The 18,814-nt window shown below is 54.1% G+C and overlaps 3 protein-coding genes across 3 annotated transcripts; all 3 read left to right on the top strand.

Moving 5' to 3' along the window:
• On the top strand, positions 1-3,465 carry JN550_002011 (uncharacterized protein; the record flags this gene model as incomplete). The annotated part of the gene is made up of 2 exons (XM_049313260.1): positions 1-435; positions 514-3,465. The coding sequence occupies 2 exons, from the start codon at positions 1-3 to the stop codon at positions 3,463-3,465; spliced, it is 3,387 nt and encodes a 1,128-aa protein (XP_049176072.1).
• An 844-nt stretch (positions 3,466-4,309) lies between these two features.
• On the top strand, positions 4,310-9,201 carry JN550_002012 (uncharacterized protein; the record flags this gene model as incomplete). The annotated part of the gene is made up of 6 exons (XM_049313261.1): positions 4,310-4,977; positions 5,031-5,129; positions 5,187-5,860; positions 6,198-7,769; positions 7,829-8,911; positions 8,981-9,201. The coding sequence occupies 6 exons, from the start codon at positions 4,310-4,312 to the stop codon at positions 9,199-9,201; spliced, it is 4,317 nt and encodes a 1,438-aa protein (XP_049176073.1).
• Positions 9,202-13,581: 4,380 nt separating this feature from the next.
• On the top strand, positions 13,582-17,089 carry JN550_002013 (uncharacterized protein; the record flags this gene model as incomplete). Its single annotated transcript, XM_049313262.1, has 2 exons — positions 13,582-14,039; positions 14,101-17,089. The coding sequence occupies 2 exons, from the start codon at positions 13,582-13,584 to the stop codon at positions 17,087-17,089; spliced, it is 3,447 nt and encodes a 1,148-aa protein (XP_049176074.1).
• Positions 17,090-18,814: the final 1,725 nt, after the last annotated feature.

The raw sequence follows: 18,814 nt of genomic DNA on the forward strand, positions 1-18,814 counted from the left end.
ATGTTCGCCTTCTCCAACCTGGTGCAGAAGGCCCAGTCGGCTGCCCAGCAGCTGATGGACCCCATGCAGGGCCTCAACCTGACCAACTCGGACAAGAACCCCTCCAAGGCCACTCTCTTCCAGCACCAGTTCCGCCTGCCCAGCACCCAGACGCCCTTGTACGAGATCCCCGCCGAGCTGACGATTCCGCCCTCAAATGCCACCCAGGGCGACAGAGATCGCGATCGGGGCTGGCACTATGCCGGGAAGCTGCACTTGTCCGAGGCTTACATCTGCTTCTCCACCACCCCTACAAGCTTCATCAGCTCGGCCAGCACCTCTTCTTCGTCGGCCTTCACGGGCCAGACACACGGCGGCGGCCCTGGTGGTAACGGCTTCACATTCCCGCTCTGCGCCATCAGGCGCGTGGAGCGTCTGCACAGCCAGACCTTCCAAGTGAGAGCATCCCTTTTCCCCACCGCCTTGGGTTGTTCTGCGTTACCGGGCCCCCTTCGAAGCTAACTTGTTGCGCAGTTTGCCCTGGCGATTACGACATGGAATGGCATCACCCAAGAGGAGGCCAAGGACAAGGAGAAGAGCCAGCTTAGGGAGCAGCGTATCACAATTCAGTTGGCAGGCAGTCGCCCCGCCTGCGAGAGGTTCTGTGATGGCCTGAAGAGGGGCTTGAGATCCGCCGTCGGCAATGTGGGCAAGCTGAAGAAGGTCGTTGGCGAGTGCTACTCGGAATACTTGCTCCGACCCGAGGACAAGAAGAACGCCAACCCCCCTGATGCCGGTCTAGGCATGGTGTTCCGATACCCCGGTGATCCCAAGAAGCTCCGCGATAGGGCCAAGATGAGGTTATGGGCTGAATATCTGCGTGATAACGGTCGGAATGCGACCTTGATTCGCCAGCCTACCTTCCACAAGCTGATTCGGGTTGGCTTGCCCAACCGCTTGAGAGGCGAAATGTGGGAGTTGACGTCCGGCTCACTGTACCTGAGACTCGAGAACCCTACACTCTACGCCGACACGCTGGCGAAATTCTCAGGGAAGGAGAGCCTGGCCATCGACGAGATCGAGAAGGATCTGAACCGAAGCCTGCCTGAGTATCCTGGATTTCAGACGGAAGATGGCATCGGCCGCCTGCGCCGCGTACTCACTGCTTACAGTTGGGTTAATCCCGACGTCGGCTATTGCCAAGCAATGAACATTGTGGTCGCCGCACTGCTGATTTACATGTCTGAAGCTCAGGCATTCTTCCTGCTCTCCGCTCTCTGTGATCGGCTAGTCCCAGGGTATTACTCAACGACCATGTACGGCACCTTGTTGGACCAGAAAGTCTTCGAGTCCCTCGTCGAAAAGACGATGCCGATACTTTGGGAGCACCTGGTCAAGAGCGATGTCCAACTTTCGGTTGTTTCCCTCCCCTGGTTTCTCTCCCTATACATCAACTCCATGCCCCTGGTCTTCGCATTTCGAGTTCTCGATGTCTTCTTTGTTGAGGGGCCCAAGGTTCTTTTCCAGGTTGGCCTCGCAATCCTACGCATCAATGGCGAGGAGTTGTTAGATGCAACAGACGACGGCGCCTTCATTTCGGTCTTGAAGGGGTATTTTTCGCGTCTGGACGAATCTGCGCATCCCAAGTCGGAGAACCCGAAGCTCCGAGCTATCAATCGATTTCAAGAACTCATGGTAGTCGCCTTCAAGGAGTTTTCGGGCATCACGCATAGCAGCATCCAGGATCTGAGGCTGAAGAATAAGGATGCTGTGCTCAATAATATTGAGAACTTCGCCAAGCGAACTGCCATTCGCAATCTTGGGCCGGACAGTAAATTACTGAGCCCGGACGAGCTTGGTGCTCTGTATGATAGGTTCTATGGAATTTTGTACGAAAGACAACAACGCGACCACATCCTGCAAGAAGAGCAGCTCCGCCGGGCGAAGGCGAGCAGGACCAGAGCTTCTGCAGCCTTTTCCGAGCAGCGGGATCATGGTGTGGAAAAGGGACGTGTTGGTCTCGGTCCCAGTACCAGCGTGATGGACTACGACGCATTCAGGGAATTCCTTGCTGCCATGTCCAAGTGGGCCATCTCCGATGCACCCAAGACGCCTACCAGGGATCAGTTCCCTGAGAAGGACCCTGCATATTTTGGGAGCTTTAGGAAATCCAACAGCAACCTCCTCTCGCCGTGGGGCGGCGGCCCGGAGCCTGCAGATCACGAGTTCATGCAGAGATTGTTCAGACGCTGGGACGTTGATTCAAGCTCGACGTTGACTCTTCAAAATGTCGTCACAGGCCTTGCACAAATCAAAGGCAAACGTGATATCATGGGCACGATTACCTACTTTTTCGAGCTGTACGACGATGACGGAGACGGGAAAGTCGACCGCGAGGGCATCTTACGCATTTCCGAGGCTTTGCTCTTCCTGTCACGGCGTGGTCTGGAAGGATCTCTCAGTGCATCCAGCTCCAGCCCGGCTCTAAATACCCTTGCCGAGGCCGGTGGTCCAGGCAGCCCCCCGATTGGCGGCACGGTCAGCGAGCGCTTCCTCGGCAGTGTCAGTGCCTTCATCCGACGCTGCTTTGAGTATGCTGATCCAGACCACCCTATAAACCAAGACGTCTCCGCGAACAAGGCTCAAGAAACGAAGGATTCAAGCGATAACCAAGCAGCGGATAACAGCGCCTTCGCGATTGGTGATGATGATGATGAGGAGGAGGACGACGACGAGGACGATCTCCTAGCTTTTGACGGGCCCGACGAGGCCTCGACAAAGGCCAAGAAGCACAATCTCCCATCAAACCCACCAGCTAGTGGGAATCCCGGCGCCAGCACAGGGAGCAAAGTTACACGCACTGTCTCAAAGGCGCAATCAGAGAAGGCAAACGCAGCGCTAGACCCTTCCAACCCGTTACATATGACATTGCCGACCTTTAGGATGGTAGTATTGGCCGATGAGCTCCTGGAACAATTCTTCGAATCTTCATTTCCAACTTCGATACATCTCATTGATGGGCTTCCTGCCTCTGCATACCAATCTGTATCGTCTCTGACCACATTCTCGAGCTTCAGCCGCGCGACCGCTCCTCCGATTCCAGTACCCCAGCAGGGCGCCGCTGGTGCGACACGTAGCCTGCGGGGTGTACTAGACAATATCGTTACAGACGCATCGCGAGTTGCGGCAGAGGTCCGTCGCCGTATGGAGGAAGCCCAGCGCGAGCTGGAAAAGAACGCGCTGCCGGGACCGAGGGATGAAGAGGAGGAGGATGACGATGACTTGCACGAACCAAAGTCGTCCGCTGCCGACCCCGAACGGCGCAGCGTGCGATCGTCGGACCGGGACCTTCTGGATGGCGCGGATGCCGAGGCCGGAGCAGCGAAAGGACAGGAAGGGTCAAGGCAATCTTTACTTGACACGCAAGATCCACAAGCGGGCCAATCGAAGACTGCAAGTCAGGGGATTGTGGAATTTGAGGGCTAGAACCTCCGCGTAGACTACGGAGTAGTAGACGGTGAAGGGAGTTAAGGCATTATGGCTGGAACAGGTTCGTGACTTGGGAACGGGACTTGCTTGCTTCGTGCGCAGGGTTGTACAGTATCTACGGCTGCGCTACTGCCAATTTCAATCGGAAAAATCAATATCTGTTATCTCACCCTTGGGGTGGCTGAGACACGTAACTATGTGCAAAGAATTCTGCGAAATGCGATTTTGTCGGCGGGAATCCGAGGGCATCCGAGGCAAGCTGAAATATACCCTTTTCAACTATGAGGCGCAAGTTAATCTACCTAGGCATGTAGCAGTAGTTGCCATCCATCATATGGGCCCTGGAAACTCTTGAGGTGGTTGATACTGCGTCCTGCTCCACGCTGATTTCTTAGACGCCAGTTTCGTTCAGCTACCAAGTTAACTTGTCACGCTGCAAGACACGTTCTAGAACTCCGTGCCGCTTCTCTCGACTCGCCACTTCTAATACGATCTTCCGCATCATTCCAAGGGATGCCGCCGACTAGGCGTCGCTCATTAGCAATGGCATCGCGTGGTGATGAATTTGAGTCAGCGTGGAGAATGCCACTCCAAAACGCGACTGGATCAGACATTCCTCTCGCTCGGGTCGTATTGCCATCCCTTCTCTCCGCTCGGTCTCTCTTCAAATACGGCTGTCTCCTTGAATTACCTGCAACATTTTCCTCTCTATCCGCATCTTGTCGGCAACGTTCCTTCAGATTCTACACGCTCGTTTCAGCCTACTTCGTCACCACTCACTGGGCCTCTTCTCCTTGCTGCATTGATACTCCTGCGGTGTGCAAAGCCCTCGCCTCCCGAGATGGTGTCGCCTTCAACCTTGAGGGCCGCCGCCCTGGTCGGCATCTGGGCATTCATAGTCCGTGTGAATGCTCAGGGATACTTCGTTGAGGACGCCCAGGCTTCCTGTGGTGTGAAGACCTTCAAGTACCTCGGTTGCTATGAAACTGCCAACGACGTGGATCCTTTCTACTTCCAAGCCCAAGGCAACGGTGGCGACCCTTCCAGAGCCTATATTGAATACGTCAATAACGACTTCGTCAATGCGACAACGACCCCCTTCTACTGCACTAGGTTTTGCCGTCACCATGGCTTCAGGTACAGTGGCTTGTGGAAGAACAGCTGCACGTGTGGTTCGTCACTCAACAACGGGGTCAAGAATCTAATACCAGCCACAGACGAGAGCAGATGCAACGAGCCGTGCACTGGCGACCGCCTCGACACTTGTGGGACTTTCAGAGGTGCCAGAATTTACGCCGATGAATCTTTCCAGGCTGAAGTTGACTATGATAATGCTGCACTGCCGAACAACTACGAGAAGCTTGGGTGCTTCTATAACCCTAACCTGCCCGGTGACGCTGCCGTTTTCAAGAAAAATGTAGCGTCATCGAGTCAATGTTTCGCATACTGTGCAGACTTGAAGCTGCCTCTGGCATATATGAGATACGATACGTCCCTTGGCAGCACGCCGTAGGTCCTGCCTGAGAAGAAAATACTCCTTCCCCTCGGCTGACAGACTACAGGGTGGCCTGCAACTGCGGTGCCGACTTTGGAGTCGGTGCGCGAGCCTTCGATGCTAACAGCGATTTATGTAAAAGGACCTGCGCTTCACCCCAAACAAGGTACGTCTCCGAGGTCCCAACATCAGAGCTTTCACGACTTGTCTAATGAAGAAGCAGCGACTGCTCTGGCCAAAACTGTTGTGCTACTGGAAACGAGAATGTCGTCCCAGTCTATGCTGCTCCGCAGTTGATGGGCTGCTATGTTCCCAGAATCCCAGGTATCGCAGCGACCGGTGCCGCCACGCCCGCAACGGATGCCTACAGCTGTTTCGCGACGCCTTCGTCCATCATCAACCGGGCCGCTTTCAGCGTATCATACAACCCTAGTCAAGTTACTCGATCCGCGTCATTCGTGGCTACCGTTACACCAACCGGGAGTGCTGCTCCTTCTGCGCTCTATCAACCCTACGGCTGTTATCCAAATGCCATCCTCGTGTCTCCCTTAACGGTCGCGTCAGGTTCGCTGCCTGGTGGTATTGTCAATGTAGACTCTTGCGTTACATATTGCAGTAACCAGAACAGGGACTGGGTGGCGATGCGTGCCGCGGATTCGGGCCCATCGACATGCATCTGCGCTAATGGCATCAGCACATCCGGCAACCCAGAAACATTCGCCGTGTGCAACAAGCCATGCTCGGGCTCATTGACGCAAAACTGCGGGCCTGACTTCGGCAACGGAGGTTTGATATATGTCAAGCAATCCAACCCGTCGGCCGCTCTTGGTACATGGGCGGTGGCTTACACCCAGACCTACGCCGTCAGGTCAGCCTACAGCTGTACACCCACTAGTGGTATGTATAATGCCCCTTTTCATACACCTCACCAGAAGTCTATACCCTGCTATGGCCCACACAAGTGTAACGTGATGTTCCTTAGTTGAACATTACTCATATGAGACTTCAAATCCAAGCTACCATATGCTGCTACGCAGGGTCTCCTTCGTGAGCCCAGTCCAAACTGGTACGCTGCCCATATGCGCCGCTTCGTTGCTAGGAGGAAGCCCTTGATCATAGGCGCAGTTGCTCTTATGTTCATCTCTCCTTTTTGTCATATCTGGGGGCAGTGCCGTGGCATAGTCAATTTTGGAGACGTCCCTATGTACGGAGTAGTACTGACGGATCGAACTAGGGACTACTACCGTAACCATCAACACCAACACGGTTAACACCAACACAGTGAACACAAACACTGCCACTACCAATACTGTTAACACTAACACGGCTACTACCAACACAGTGAACACCAACACAGTGAACACTAACACCGCCACCATTAATACTATCAACACCAACACAGTTACTACCAACACGGTTAATACCGATACTGTTAACACAAACACTGGCACTGTCAATACGAACACTGTTAACACAAACACTGTTAATACAAACACCGTTAACACGAATACTGTTAATACCAACACTATTAACACGAATACGGCCAACACAAACACTAATACCGTCAACACAAATACAGTCAACACTGTTAACACAAACACAGTCAACACGAATACAGTCAACACTGTTAACACGAATACAATCAACACGAACACTGTCAACACAAACACTATCAACACGAACACTGTCAACACGAACACTATCAACACAAACACGGTCAACACGAACACAGGCAACACGAATACTGTTAACACCAACACTATTAACACGAATACGGCTAACACAAACACTAACACCGTCAACACCAACACTGTCAACACGAATACCGTTAACACTAACACGCAAACGACAAGTCGAACAGCAACAACGAGCACAGGCACGTCTATGACTGGCACGGGCGGCAACACCAACACCGTGACCCAGGTGACCAACACAGGTAATACAAACACTGTCGTGACATCAACAGAAACTACCCCTCCCTCTTTGACTAGCCCAAGCACACAAACTACTACTACAGCTGTCGGCACTGGAGACCAAGGAACCACTACGGCGTCTGGCACGACAACGGGAGTGAATACGGACATAATACAGACTTCCACCGACGACAGACTTACAACTACAACCACAGGAGGTGGGGACAACCAAAGCTCTGGAGCCACGTCCAATACCCTCTCTTCATCAGTATCCAGTTCATCGGTGTCCATAACCTCCTCCGCGCCCACGGCCACGGTCACCGTTACTACCACAGATGTTCAGCCATTCAACGCAATCTTCAATCTGACTGCCGTCCCTGATGATTACGCTGCGGTAGTCGACTTGATCATCTATGACCCCGTTACTAGAGAGCAGTCTACAGTTCCATACGTCGTCGAATACCTAGGCTGTTTCTTGGTTGGCCCTGGGCAAACCCCCTTTACTGGTAACGGGACACTGAGCTTGATCGGTGATGTCGACATTGGGCGTTCCACATCAGCTTGCGCTGGGTTCTGTGCAGGGGCTAAACTGAAATACTCTGCCAACAACAATGGCGACTGCTTCTGTGGCAACACACTGAACAGCGGCCAGCTCACAGATCAGAACCGAAACCTCTGCAATGTGCCCTGCACAGGTGATCCCAACCAAACTTGTGGCGGTGGCACCAGAATTCAGTCAGCCCAGTCAGCCCAGTCGCAAAGTGGTTTCAAGCGGTTCTCGAAACGCGCACCGGGAGATTCCTACGTACAAATCATCCAAGCCGTTGATACGAGGAACGCAACCATTATTGTCCCAAGCAATTCGACGACAACTACTTCGTCTAGCGCTGCCAGTAGGCTTCCCTATATCGGATCACTCATGTATGACATCTCTTACTGACGGGTGAAATAGCGTCCACCCAAACCTCGCAGACCTCTCAGACCTCTCAATCCTCTCAGACTTCTTCTCAGACTTCTCAATCCTCTCAGAATTCTCAGTCCTCCCAGAATTCCCAAACCTCCCCGACTTCCCAGACTACTCAGAATTCTCAGACCTCTCAGTCCTCTCAGACTTCTCAGTCCTCCCAAACCTCCCGAACCTCCTCACAAAATTCACAGACCAGCACTGCGATCATCACAACCACAAACAACTCTACTACTTCGGGTACTTCCCGCACCACAGCCACTGACTTGGCTACAGGTCCATTTGCAAACACAACCATGACTACCAGAAGCACTGGCAGCAGCAGCCAGTCCAGCCAGGTCACGACCAGCTCCCAGTCCGGAAGCCAAGCTGCTACCAGCACTGGTTCAGGTTCGACAACAGTTACGAGCAGCCCCGGCGGCTCCAACAACACAATCAGCTCTGCTCCATCTGGGACGACTACCAGCCGAGGCAGCACTGGATCACCTGAGATATCTACTGGTTCCGGCAGCGCTGGCTCATCTGAGACGGCTACCGGCACAGGCAGTGCCGGGTCAACCGAGACGGCCACCAGCTCAGGCGGTGATGGCTCATCTGCGACGGCTACGGCTACCAGCTCTGATGTCCCCGGCGTCACAGACATCCCCAGTGATGCTTTGGTGCTTGGGGTTATACAAGACCAGGGTGCCGCCACCAACGCCACAAAGCGGGATTTGTCCGTCTTCAAGCGTCAAGCAGCCAGCGGCTTCATCGGTGGCGCCGGGCCCCTGAACCCGTCCTTCTGCAGCGATGCCACTCTGTTCAACCTGACCAACGGGCAGCTGTCCAGCGGCGGCCAGTTCATTGCTACAGACCCGGGCGTCCCCTTCATGCCTTTCCGTGTTGGCACTGGCGGCTCCATCAGCACAACTTTCTCTGTCGTCAGCGGTGTCCTGCACTGGTTCAACGCAGCGTTCAGCGACGGCGAGGCGGGCTTCTGCCAGCTTCCGACTGGATCGTTTGAGATCACCTTTGGGCCTTCGTCTGAGTGGCCTGCTGGGTGCATTCCCGTCTCTATCGTTGCCTACCAGGGTGAGTGTTCCCCCTTTTCAGAATAACTTATGTCATAGTTAGAGATCGTCGCTGACATTTCCATGCTAGCATCTCAATGCGTGGGCGGTGCTATCGTGTCCAGTACACCCATTGGACCTACTTCGACTGGTACCAGCGGCGGCGGCAACGGCAACGGGCCCGCCACCGCCACGGGGTTGCCTCAGTCGCGGAACATCTTCCCCATGGCCGCGTCCCCCACAGGCGAGTTCTGTGTCTTCACCACCCTGTCCTGGGTGTTTGGCCAACCTACCTTCCTGCCCACCGCCTAAGGACACGGGGTAGCCTGTCACTATCGCCGCGGTCTCCCATGACATAGGCCATACCGTCAATGGAGGTTGACAAGAAATCCAGGCCCGGGTATTGAAGGCGGTGTTGAAAGCTTGGGTGGCTGTCGAGCCTTGCGGATATGTCACGGGCCGCGGTAATACGAGCAACGATATGGAACGAACGAAATCACTTTTTCTGGTACTTTTTCATGTATTACTATTCTTATTTGTTTGGTGGGTGGTTTTGGGAGTTGGGCCAGGAGCATAATGGGAAGGACGTATTTTCAGATTGAATGTGTTTAATGGAGCATCTTTGGCCTCTTGAATTCGTGCCCTTTTGTTGTAAGAGATGGCTTTCCTTGCGGATGAATAGCCACGGATTTTCATTGCTGTCCCAGGTATACACTGCCCGTCCAATCAGTAATTCAATTAGTAATTCTGTCAGGGTACTGGTCCAGGTTCACGGAGTCACGGCAGCTTCTTGACATCCTTCAGTTGAACATAAGAATCACGTCATGCTTTGGCTGTAGTTGCTGGTAAAATTTACTCAAGTAGGTCAGGAATTGAAGTCATCCTCGGACAATTGCGCTGTTCTTGAACAATTATAAACCGGCGTAGGTGACGCTGAGCAAGGTTTAAGGCCATGTAATTGAGTTTGCCAGGCTTAGTCTGCCAAGGCAGTGTTGGCGGGTTCAAATTGTTGTTCTATAGCTGACTAAGAGTCCGGTGAAGGCGTAGTAGGGGGCGAGTGATGTACTACATACTAATGATGATACTGTTGGGTAGTGCATGGGAGCTTCATAATCCGAGAAGCTGTCTATAAGCCTGACTACATTGCGCACTCAAAAAGCCCCTAGTTGTTGGCCTAGACGACGGACTGCTTAATCCTTAATACAAGCTCCTGCTAGTGGTTACTCTAAAGGTACATCACCAAGACGGTTTGAAGTGCACCGTTGTGTATTCATCCGGTCGACTGCGGGAAAGGCCAAGTGCTGGTACCAAGGGCTCCATACGATGGCGGGTCGTCGAAACCAAGAATTTGCATGCTCGTTGATCACTCTCGCCCTTCCATATTCTCCCGGGGGGAGAGTCATGATTCTGCAGTAGTAGCCAAAGGTACTAAATGGTCAGCCCAACATGATCGGGACAATGCCAGCCTTCCCATCTGGGGAGTTTTCAACTGCGAGAAACCAGTTTCTTGTCCCAAGGCGCGATCAGCACATCCCGGATGATCTGGCAGACGTCAGAAACCTCTGGTTGTCTGCGACAGCGGCTATATAAAAGCAGCCTCATCTAACGAGCCTCCTGTTTGACCGAGCCGCAGCTGGCTATTTGCCGGCAGGCGGCCAGACACGCGGATTTCATGCAAGGCGGCCGGCCCAGGTTTCGAGTTGAGCCAATGATAGCCGCCAATCATGAGTCTGCCCCCGAAAACTCAAGCTGAGGCGCTGCTGTATGTATGCCATGACTTGTTGTCTCAAAACAGACAATGACTTGGCCAATTGCAGTGGGCGGCTCGGTCCACGCAGCAAGGACGCGCACATAGACACCACAAATCTCTTGGTGGGGGCGGGCTTGGTTGCTTGGCAAAGGAGCAATTGTGCAGGCATTGGCACACCTGCTTGCCATGTTCACGGATCGACGGCAGGGTCAAGTTGGCGCTGCCAGACTGCCAACACATTGGTTGTGCGGTGGAGAGCCATGGGATTCAAAGTTTTCGGATCGGAAAGCAGCAAGAAGCAGCCCAAGGCGGACCAAGAAGAAGATAACCGACATGACCGGGTACCCCGCGTTCGCGAGGTTTGTTTGCATCCTCTGTCGCAAGCCAGCCACCGCCAAAAACCGGTAGATTATATTGCGCAACCTCAACCGGCAACTCGAGCTCAGCGGTTGTGCCACGCCCGAAGCCTGATAGCACCTACCCAAAGTGATCGTCCGCGAGAGCGCTTCAGCTTCAGCCTCGCGCCGAAGTATAATAACTCATCTTTGCGTACTAATAATACAAAATGAGCAGAACCGGGTGGGCCCATGTTCTTTCTCACCGGGGGAGGAAAGCCTCCGAGAAGCAAATCTAGTCTCGTACGGAACTCGCTGCACACAGGCAGGCAGGGTTCTGCTGAGTATAATTAGATACCCATTTTAAAAGAAGAGGTCAAGCAAGGTGAGCGCAAGTGAGGTTGGAGACTTGAGAGGTGTCAAGAACCCCACATCATTCACCGATCATCGTGCAGAACGCCTCATTCGATGCAACCCTGGAACGGCATGGAGACGATAGGGCCAGAAAGTTCCCGATTCGCCAGCTGCAGCGACCAGCTAATTGCCGTCTTGAAACAAGGAAGTTTGGAGGGAGATTTCCCATGTCCACGTTGAGGATTCGTGGCTGGCCCTTGGCTTGGGAAACCTCTGAATGCGGCCAACGGCCTTGATTTTAGCGAAGAATCGAAGCAGGGGACTTTCCCAAAGTGACGTCTATGACGCTTGACGCTCGACGCTGAACCCGTTCGGAGATGGACTGTGGTCCTTCTAAGCTCTATCGAACATCTGTGGGGAATCAGTTCACGCCGGGATGCGACTGGGTAGGCGGCCGTTCCCAGACGGTCCCCACCCAGGTGCGAATGGAATTGAATTTGCACATGGACACGAAGGATCCTTGACCCTGTTTCTCTCCTACAGGAAGAATCTTGCGGTCTTGGTCAGTCAGTCAAGAACGCTGACAAGCGGGCCCAGCCCCTCTGGGGGGACTAGGAGAGCGCCTTGGGTGGCATCGGAGCAATAACGTGCTCTCCTTATCAATATCAGCATCCTCGCGCCTGCGGGTGTACTGTACTGTAACACGCAAGGCCAAGGCAGTGTCTCCTCTGATGTAGCATCCATTGGGGTCCGAGTTCTGAAGCTGCCACGGGATGCAGGAGGCTGTTTGATTCCAGCTCGCAGGGCAGAGCAGGCCCCGACGAAAGATGAACCACGAGACGGTCAAAGTCAATTGATCGACTTAAGTCTTGGGGGGAGCCGCATTGCCGCCGCCGCCCCCTTCCCGTCTGTTCTGCTCTGGCTCGTGCGGGCGGCAGCGAAGGCTGAGCACGCTCTTTGCTTTGTGGAATGGATTCGATCTGCAGCGATAGAGTGCTAGACATACTGTAGTGTTGCAGACTCACAGAACGGCAACGGCGCGCGCGCCCCCTTCGGCGTCTGAAACATCCAGCTCTGCAACCGGGACCCCTAGGCGCGGCACACTTGTCTTGATCTCGTAACCCGCAGGGAGATTGCAGTCTGGGCTGGCCAAATCGACCGCCTCGGCCGTACATACGTACCTATGATGATGCAGCACACATCAAACTGGTCGTCAGATCGAGAGATTGGCCCATCCGAACTTGACCGGCCAGTGGTTCGGGGCGCCGGGGGGCCAGCGACATGTCGCAGCAGGTGGAAATCCGGATTTCTCGTCGTACACGACAGCTAGGAGGAGCTTAAAAAGCACCTTAGCTGTGACCTGGGCCTGGGCGTCTAGCCTGGTACGTGACGCTAGGCCCGGCGCCGGGAAGGCTTGTCCTCCACTTTCTCGAGGCCAGGGATCATGGCAAAGAGGCGCCGGCGATGCACGCCTACTGCGGTACGTGGACGGTACCCAGCGCCGCCCGCCAGCACCACGGCCTGGTTGCTGTAGCGAGCTGCCCGCGCCAGGTAGCCTGGGCGTCACCCCATAGCAGCCCCAAAGATCGTGATCTGAAATGTCCATACCATAGTATGATGGATGCGCACACCAATTGAAGCAGTTACTGTGCATGCCTGCCTACCTACTCCATACCTACCGTGGTACATTCTGTACATAACGACAGCAGAGACCGAGACCGAGACAGGACAGCACCAGCCCACCGCCGCCGGCCTGCCTTTCCACACTGACAGGCCCGAGCCCACCGGCCCTTCATCTGTTTTAAGATCGTGCCTCTGCCCGTTGTTCCATGCTAATCTAGTTACCTGCCTAGCTGTCCTAGCGAGAAGAAGTTGACCTGGCTAAGCTGTTGCGTGGGATTAATCGTCTCCCTCGTCGTCGTCGCCGCCGCCGCCCTAGCTGCAGCCAGCGTCTTGCTCCTCCTCTTCTTTTGCTCAAGAAGGCCCAGCTCCCCTTGCTCCGGCTGTGCTGCACCCAGCTGCTGGCCCGTCCCACCCCCTTCCAACCCCAGACACCTCAATTCATGCTCTGGCGTCGCTGCGGTAGGTAGACTGCAGCTCTTCTCTGCTTCCGCCGTCGATTTCGACCTCCTCATCTATTTGAGGCTCAAGTCGCTTGCTCCCCCTTGAGCCGCTGAGCTCCCGACATGGAACTACTGTTGCTTGCATAGCAATATCCAGCCGCCCCTCCGGCACCCTCCTCACCTGCCCAACATGGGGAATGTAGCCTCCGTCGAGGATCCGGGGCGAGCCCGGAGAACGTCTCATAAGCTGTCGAAACCCCGAACCGCCAACCTCGACGCCGATGGCCTGCTGAGCCCCAATGTCCTGGCCAATCCCCGGCGGCGTTTCTCAACCATGAGGACCATGTCCCTCCCATATGGCACTTCGCCGGCACCGTCTCCCACCTCTGCCCCCTCCGACGACCCCGCCCTAGATGGCCAGATGGAGCTCGGGAAGAGTGAGCAGACTGGTGCGAGACCAAGGTCTCGGTCGATTACACGCTCCGCGGCAGCCCTGTTCCGCTCCAAGTCTTCACAAGCCTCGCAGACGAGATCGAGGCAGGATAGCATGGGAATGCTGACCCCTTCCCCGAGTGCGCGGCCTAGCAGGGCAAATTCCATGATCATTGGTGACTCCGAGTCGTACTATGTCCAGGCGAACCTGAATGGGTATGTCCATGTGTGCCCCCCGTCAGAGTTGCGTGTGTAGCTAACCGCAGGTTGTGTGAAGATGGTACACTGCAGGGTCCCGAAGTTCCGTCAACTATGACCTCAACTCGTACGAAGCGAAGCGGCTTCTCAACCTAGTGGAAGAACAGTCACACGAAGAGAACTCAGTCTTGTCCGAGAGCCGATTCCATGTTGCAGAGACGTGGAAGAGCCCAGGCACAACGCAGTTAGCCGATAACGAACAAGCGGCGCCAGCGGCAGCCGCGGCGATATCCAGAGCTAATTCGGATATCACTCTTTACACTCCAATGAGAAGAAGATCTTTAATGACGCCGGGCGTAGCGACGCGAGCACCAGATGTGCCGCCGTTGCCAAAGAAGTCAAGAGCTAGATTCAGTCTGCCCTCGACTCCTGCCCGCCGAGACTCACTCGAGTCGATGAGTTTTGACATCTTCCCGAGCCCATCTTTTCACACGAACCCGGAGTCCATACCTCGTGTCATTACACCTTGTGAGGAGGATTACCGCCAGACTGGCGCTTTCAAACTAGGCTCTCTCCGGATCATGAATGCTAGCCCTGATGGTAGTCGATCCGAAAGAACCATTGCTTCCCCAAATGCCAAGGGGCGACCTTTGTTTGAGGGCCAGGGCTCTAATTATTTTGAGAGAGACCGTACTGGAAGCAATCCTTTGCAGGCAGCTGGCCCCATTGTGATCGAGTCCCACCAAATCCGCCTCCAAAGCCAGACCCTCTCCATCGCGAACGTCTCCTCACCACAAGCCCTCTATCCCTCAGAGTCCAGCTTGCCCGGCGCCTCACCCAGATCCCCTATATATTTGCCTGAGATACATCTAAGCCCCCTTGCTTTGGAGAAGTCTGAAGCTGAGGCGATGGAGTTGCAAATCACCAGCAAGCACACTGCGGTAGAGGATGACTTATTCGAGGAGGATGATCATCATGAGTATTCCAGAACTGAAGTGTTAGACGTACGCATGGATTTGAGCGCCAAATCTCTACCACCTCGACCTCGTTTGATCTCTGAAGGGCGAAATCCCCGAGATATGCACAGGTCTGACAGTGGTGTTGTTGCAAGCCCCATTGCAGAGTCATCGCACACACTCTTGGCCAAGTCAGATTCTGGCTACAGCTCAAACGTTTCCCTGCGCTCGTTCTCTGGTAAGCCCGTGGTTCCTGAGAAAGATCAGCACGCGAAAAATGAGTCGGAGTCTTCAGTCGGTCCTCCCAAGAGTACTGTCCCAGACTTGGCTTCCGAGACTGTTCCTACACCTGCTGCCGCAGAAAACAAAGACGACACTCCTCCGCCTGTTCCACGGAAAGATTCTCCCATGTGCCATTCCAGACCATCACAGGACTTGACCCCTGCAAACTTGCCAACCTCTCAGCTGCGTGGACCGGCTAGCCTATCTATCAAGTCCAAAGGCCTGTTGTCTCCAACCAAATTCAAGGGAACAGAAGCCTTGGCGCCGCCCGAAAACTCACCACTTAGCCCGACAAGTTCCACAACATCTTCCTCGAATCTTAGTGAAGGGAGCGGGCCTCGGAAGCCGGGAAGGCTTGAGCGATTTCTGAGCAGTGCCCGTAAGCCCCGGGCCGTGAACGCGATGAAATCGTCAGAAAAGGCCGGGAGCTCTCGCCCACAAGATACCGCCGCCAAACCCGACGACCACACAACATTTTTGCCTCTGAGTTTAAGGCGCTTGACACTAAGACCTGAGCCGAGTCATGCGACTTTGGGCACCATCGCCAGCGTTGGCAGTGCTGAGCATCAACATGAGGAGATGGGATCAGCTCCTGTCCTCCCAAATATTGTTGCGACTGGACCCGAGAATGGGAACGAGAGTCAGTCTCACGACGCTGGCACCACACTTCGGTCCATGGGAACGTCGTTGGCACAAACTGCAAATATCGTTATCCCCACACGGAAGCCTATCGTTCGGAAACCAGTGCCAATTCGAGTCTCGACAGAGAAGCAGAATGGGCGGGTAAATCCTGCACAGGTAGCCGGAGCCGCAAGCAAGGGCGAAATGCAATCTCTGCTGTCAGTTCCGGAGCAAACCACCAATACTGCGTCAAGAAGGCACACGATCAGTATTCAGGGACAAGATAAATTTGAGTTGAGATACACGTCACTTGATGCAAGTTTTGGCGTCCGAGAAAATCTGGCCCCAACGTCTCTGCGACCATTCTCACCACCAGAGCACCTAAGGAAAGCGAAGACACCTCCACCTGTGAGCATGAGGACGAGGAATGCTGGGGGCCTGCGGGTTCCCCCACCGCTGAGGGCGCAGTCGACGCCGCCAGGCAACCATCGTCGGCCTAGTGGAACGATCCCTAATCTCCCCCGTAAGGCCAGTCGGGAGAACGTCTTCAGTTTCCCTCCTGCGATCGACCCACGAGCTAGACCATCCCTTTCACGAAACTCGAGCCGCAACAGCGTGCGAAGTTATCCACCCGCGCAGGAATTTTATCAGACCCTCGACATCGGAAGGATGGGCCCGTCTCCTGGCCCTACGCACCGGGGCCGGCCTTTGAGCATTATGTCAAGCAACGGCGAGTACAGAAAGACGAACTGGGAGGTGCAAACTGACCATGACGAATCATCTCGAAGATCGTCTTTCGATCGGAGTCGTCGAAACTCATTGGTAAGCCAGGGGAGTTCGCATGGTATTGGGCTCTCGCGGCCTCCTCAATTGCCACCGAACGGCCTCCATGGTATGCCACAGAATCTTCGACATCGAGCTAGCTATGATGGCCACGGATACCAACCCGTAGCTGATACAGCCGAGAGCTTCCTGAAAGACAATGGCCCCTATCCCTCTATTCAGAAGAACGGCCAGGCGTACGTCACAGACCCGTGGAGCGGCCGACCCATGTCACAGCAATGGGACCAGCAAGGTCGATACCCACCATATGTGCCTCGCGGCCATTCCAGGAACCGGAGCGTGGGATCCCATGGCATAAGTGCTCCTTACCGGGTATTGCACAGCTATAATTCACCGGCATACAAACATGTGCCTATTTGGGGTTAGCCCCTTTCACTATTGCTCACTACAGCATTTCATTCAGTGCTTTTTTTCGGCGGCATGCCGCACACATTGCAGTTTTGGATCCGGTTCTTTTTTGGCATTCAAAGATATCCCGCATGTTTTTGGCGTTCTTAGCATGCTGCAGGTCGATTCATGATTCCAATCATCACATTTGAGCATATCACTTTTACTCCTGTCGCCCACAGCTGGCACTGAAGGATCCTGGCATGGATTCCAAGATGGGAAAGCCCTCGATTGCCTCGGGGCAGGCGTTTTGGGTTGCATGGTTTGCTGAATACATTCGGATGACACAAGGTAACAACAGTCACGATCATTTGGGGGGTTTTCCCATGTCATGAGGCTTAAATCATGGGATACACATACACATGGACATATGAAGGGTGATACTCACTCAGGCGGGAAGGGGACGCAACAATATACCCGATTCAATGCCACAGCGAAGCCTGTCGGCGGTGTGTACTACTGCATAGCACTCATAGCATCTCGAATTGCTTAAGTTCATTTTCAGGGCTCCGTGTCAAGCCATTCCTCGTGTTTGAATGTATGCGCTAGATGAACCATTGCGAAGGCCCTTGCTTGAAGTCACTTGCTTAGTCACCTGTCCAAATGGGGATCGTCTACAAACCGTGCATTCTTCTTCCTGTCTATTGCATCATCATCAGGTTCATGATAAGTTCAGACGATTCTGAACAACATGCATAACTGCTTTGCAACACGCTTGACGTAAGCGGCGCGAAACTCCAGACGATCGCTGCCAAATTGCCGACCGACTAATGTTCAGATCAGCGGCCCCAACCCGAGAAGCGCTGAAACGCCGGCGCGAACTCCAAGAGCCTCCCCCGATGCCCACGATCTCGATATACGTACTTCAGTTTCACAAGCAGCAATGGCACCGAGCAAGCTGGATTGGTTTTCGCGCCGGATCGTGTCGGGGAATACGGGATCTTCTTCAATGGATGGCTACGGCAACCTGGCGCCCGCTTAGACTGCACGGCCGATGATTTCATCACCATCGTGTATAGCGACACGTGCGACGTGAATGGAACGCCATACTTCCTCTGTATGCTGTGTAGTTACTCTACCAGAAAGAAACTCCTAGGAGACGATGAGTGTTCGGAATGATGAGGCTCACGGACCCCAATCCCGATAAACTCTCTAACCATACCGACCGCGCCGTCAACCGTTCTGTGGCCTCCCTTGCGGTTAATGATTTACTGGCATGTGAAGGAGCACAGATCATAGGGTAATCGAACCCACTAGTGACTGGCATCTCTAATAGGCCGCTGCTCAGAAGAAAGGCGAAGTCCTTGGTGTAACATACGGCAAGAGCTTCCCCATGACCTCTCTGTCTCTAGAAATTTATCCATAGCCTAGGTGAACATTTCAGGGCAGAAATTATGCATTCCTTACCGCAAGTATAACGTCACCCGCAGAACCATACTCGTGAAAGCTTTGTATCGGTAGTGATGCGAACAGGCCCACGTCCTCGAAAGGTCTTGCTTATTCACGCCCGTAGGATACAGTCAGGTCCTTATATGCATTAGCAGACTTGACGCTATGGGACGAGCCACAATATCTATCGTCGAGTGAGTAACACCTCTCTAAACACCTCTCTAGGGCCAGCCGTCACGAATTGGGGAGACTCAGGTTTGTCTTGTCAGACTCCAGCACGGCCAGTGACTAGCACCATTGCCTCACTACTCTGCT

The sequence above is a fragment of the Neoarthrinium moseri genome (genome assembly GCF_022829205.1).
Source record: "Neoarthrinium moseri strain CBS 164.80 chromosome Unknown scaffold4_Wmoseri_CBS_16480, whole genome shotgun sequence".
NCBI classification, from domain to species: domain Eukaryota; kingdom Fungi; phylum Ascomycota; class Sordariomycetes; order Amphisphaeriales; family Apiosporaceae; genus Neoarthrinium; species Neoarthrinium moseri.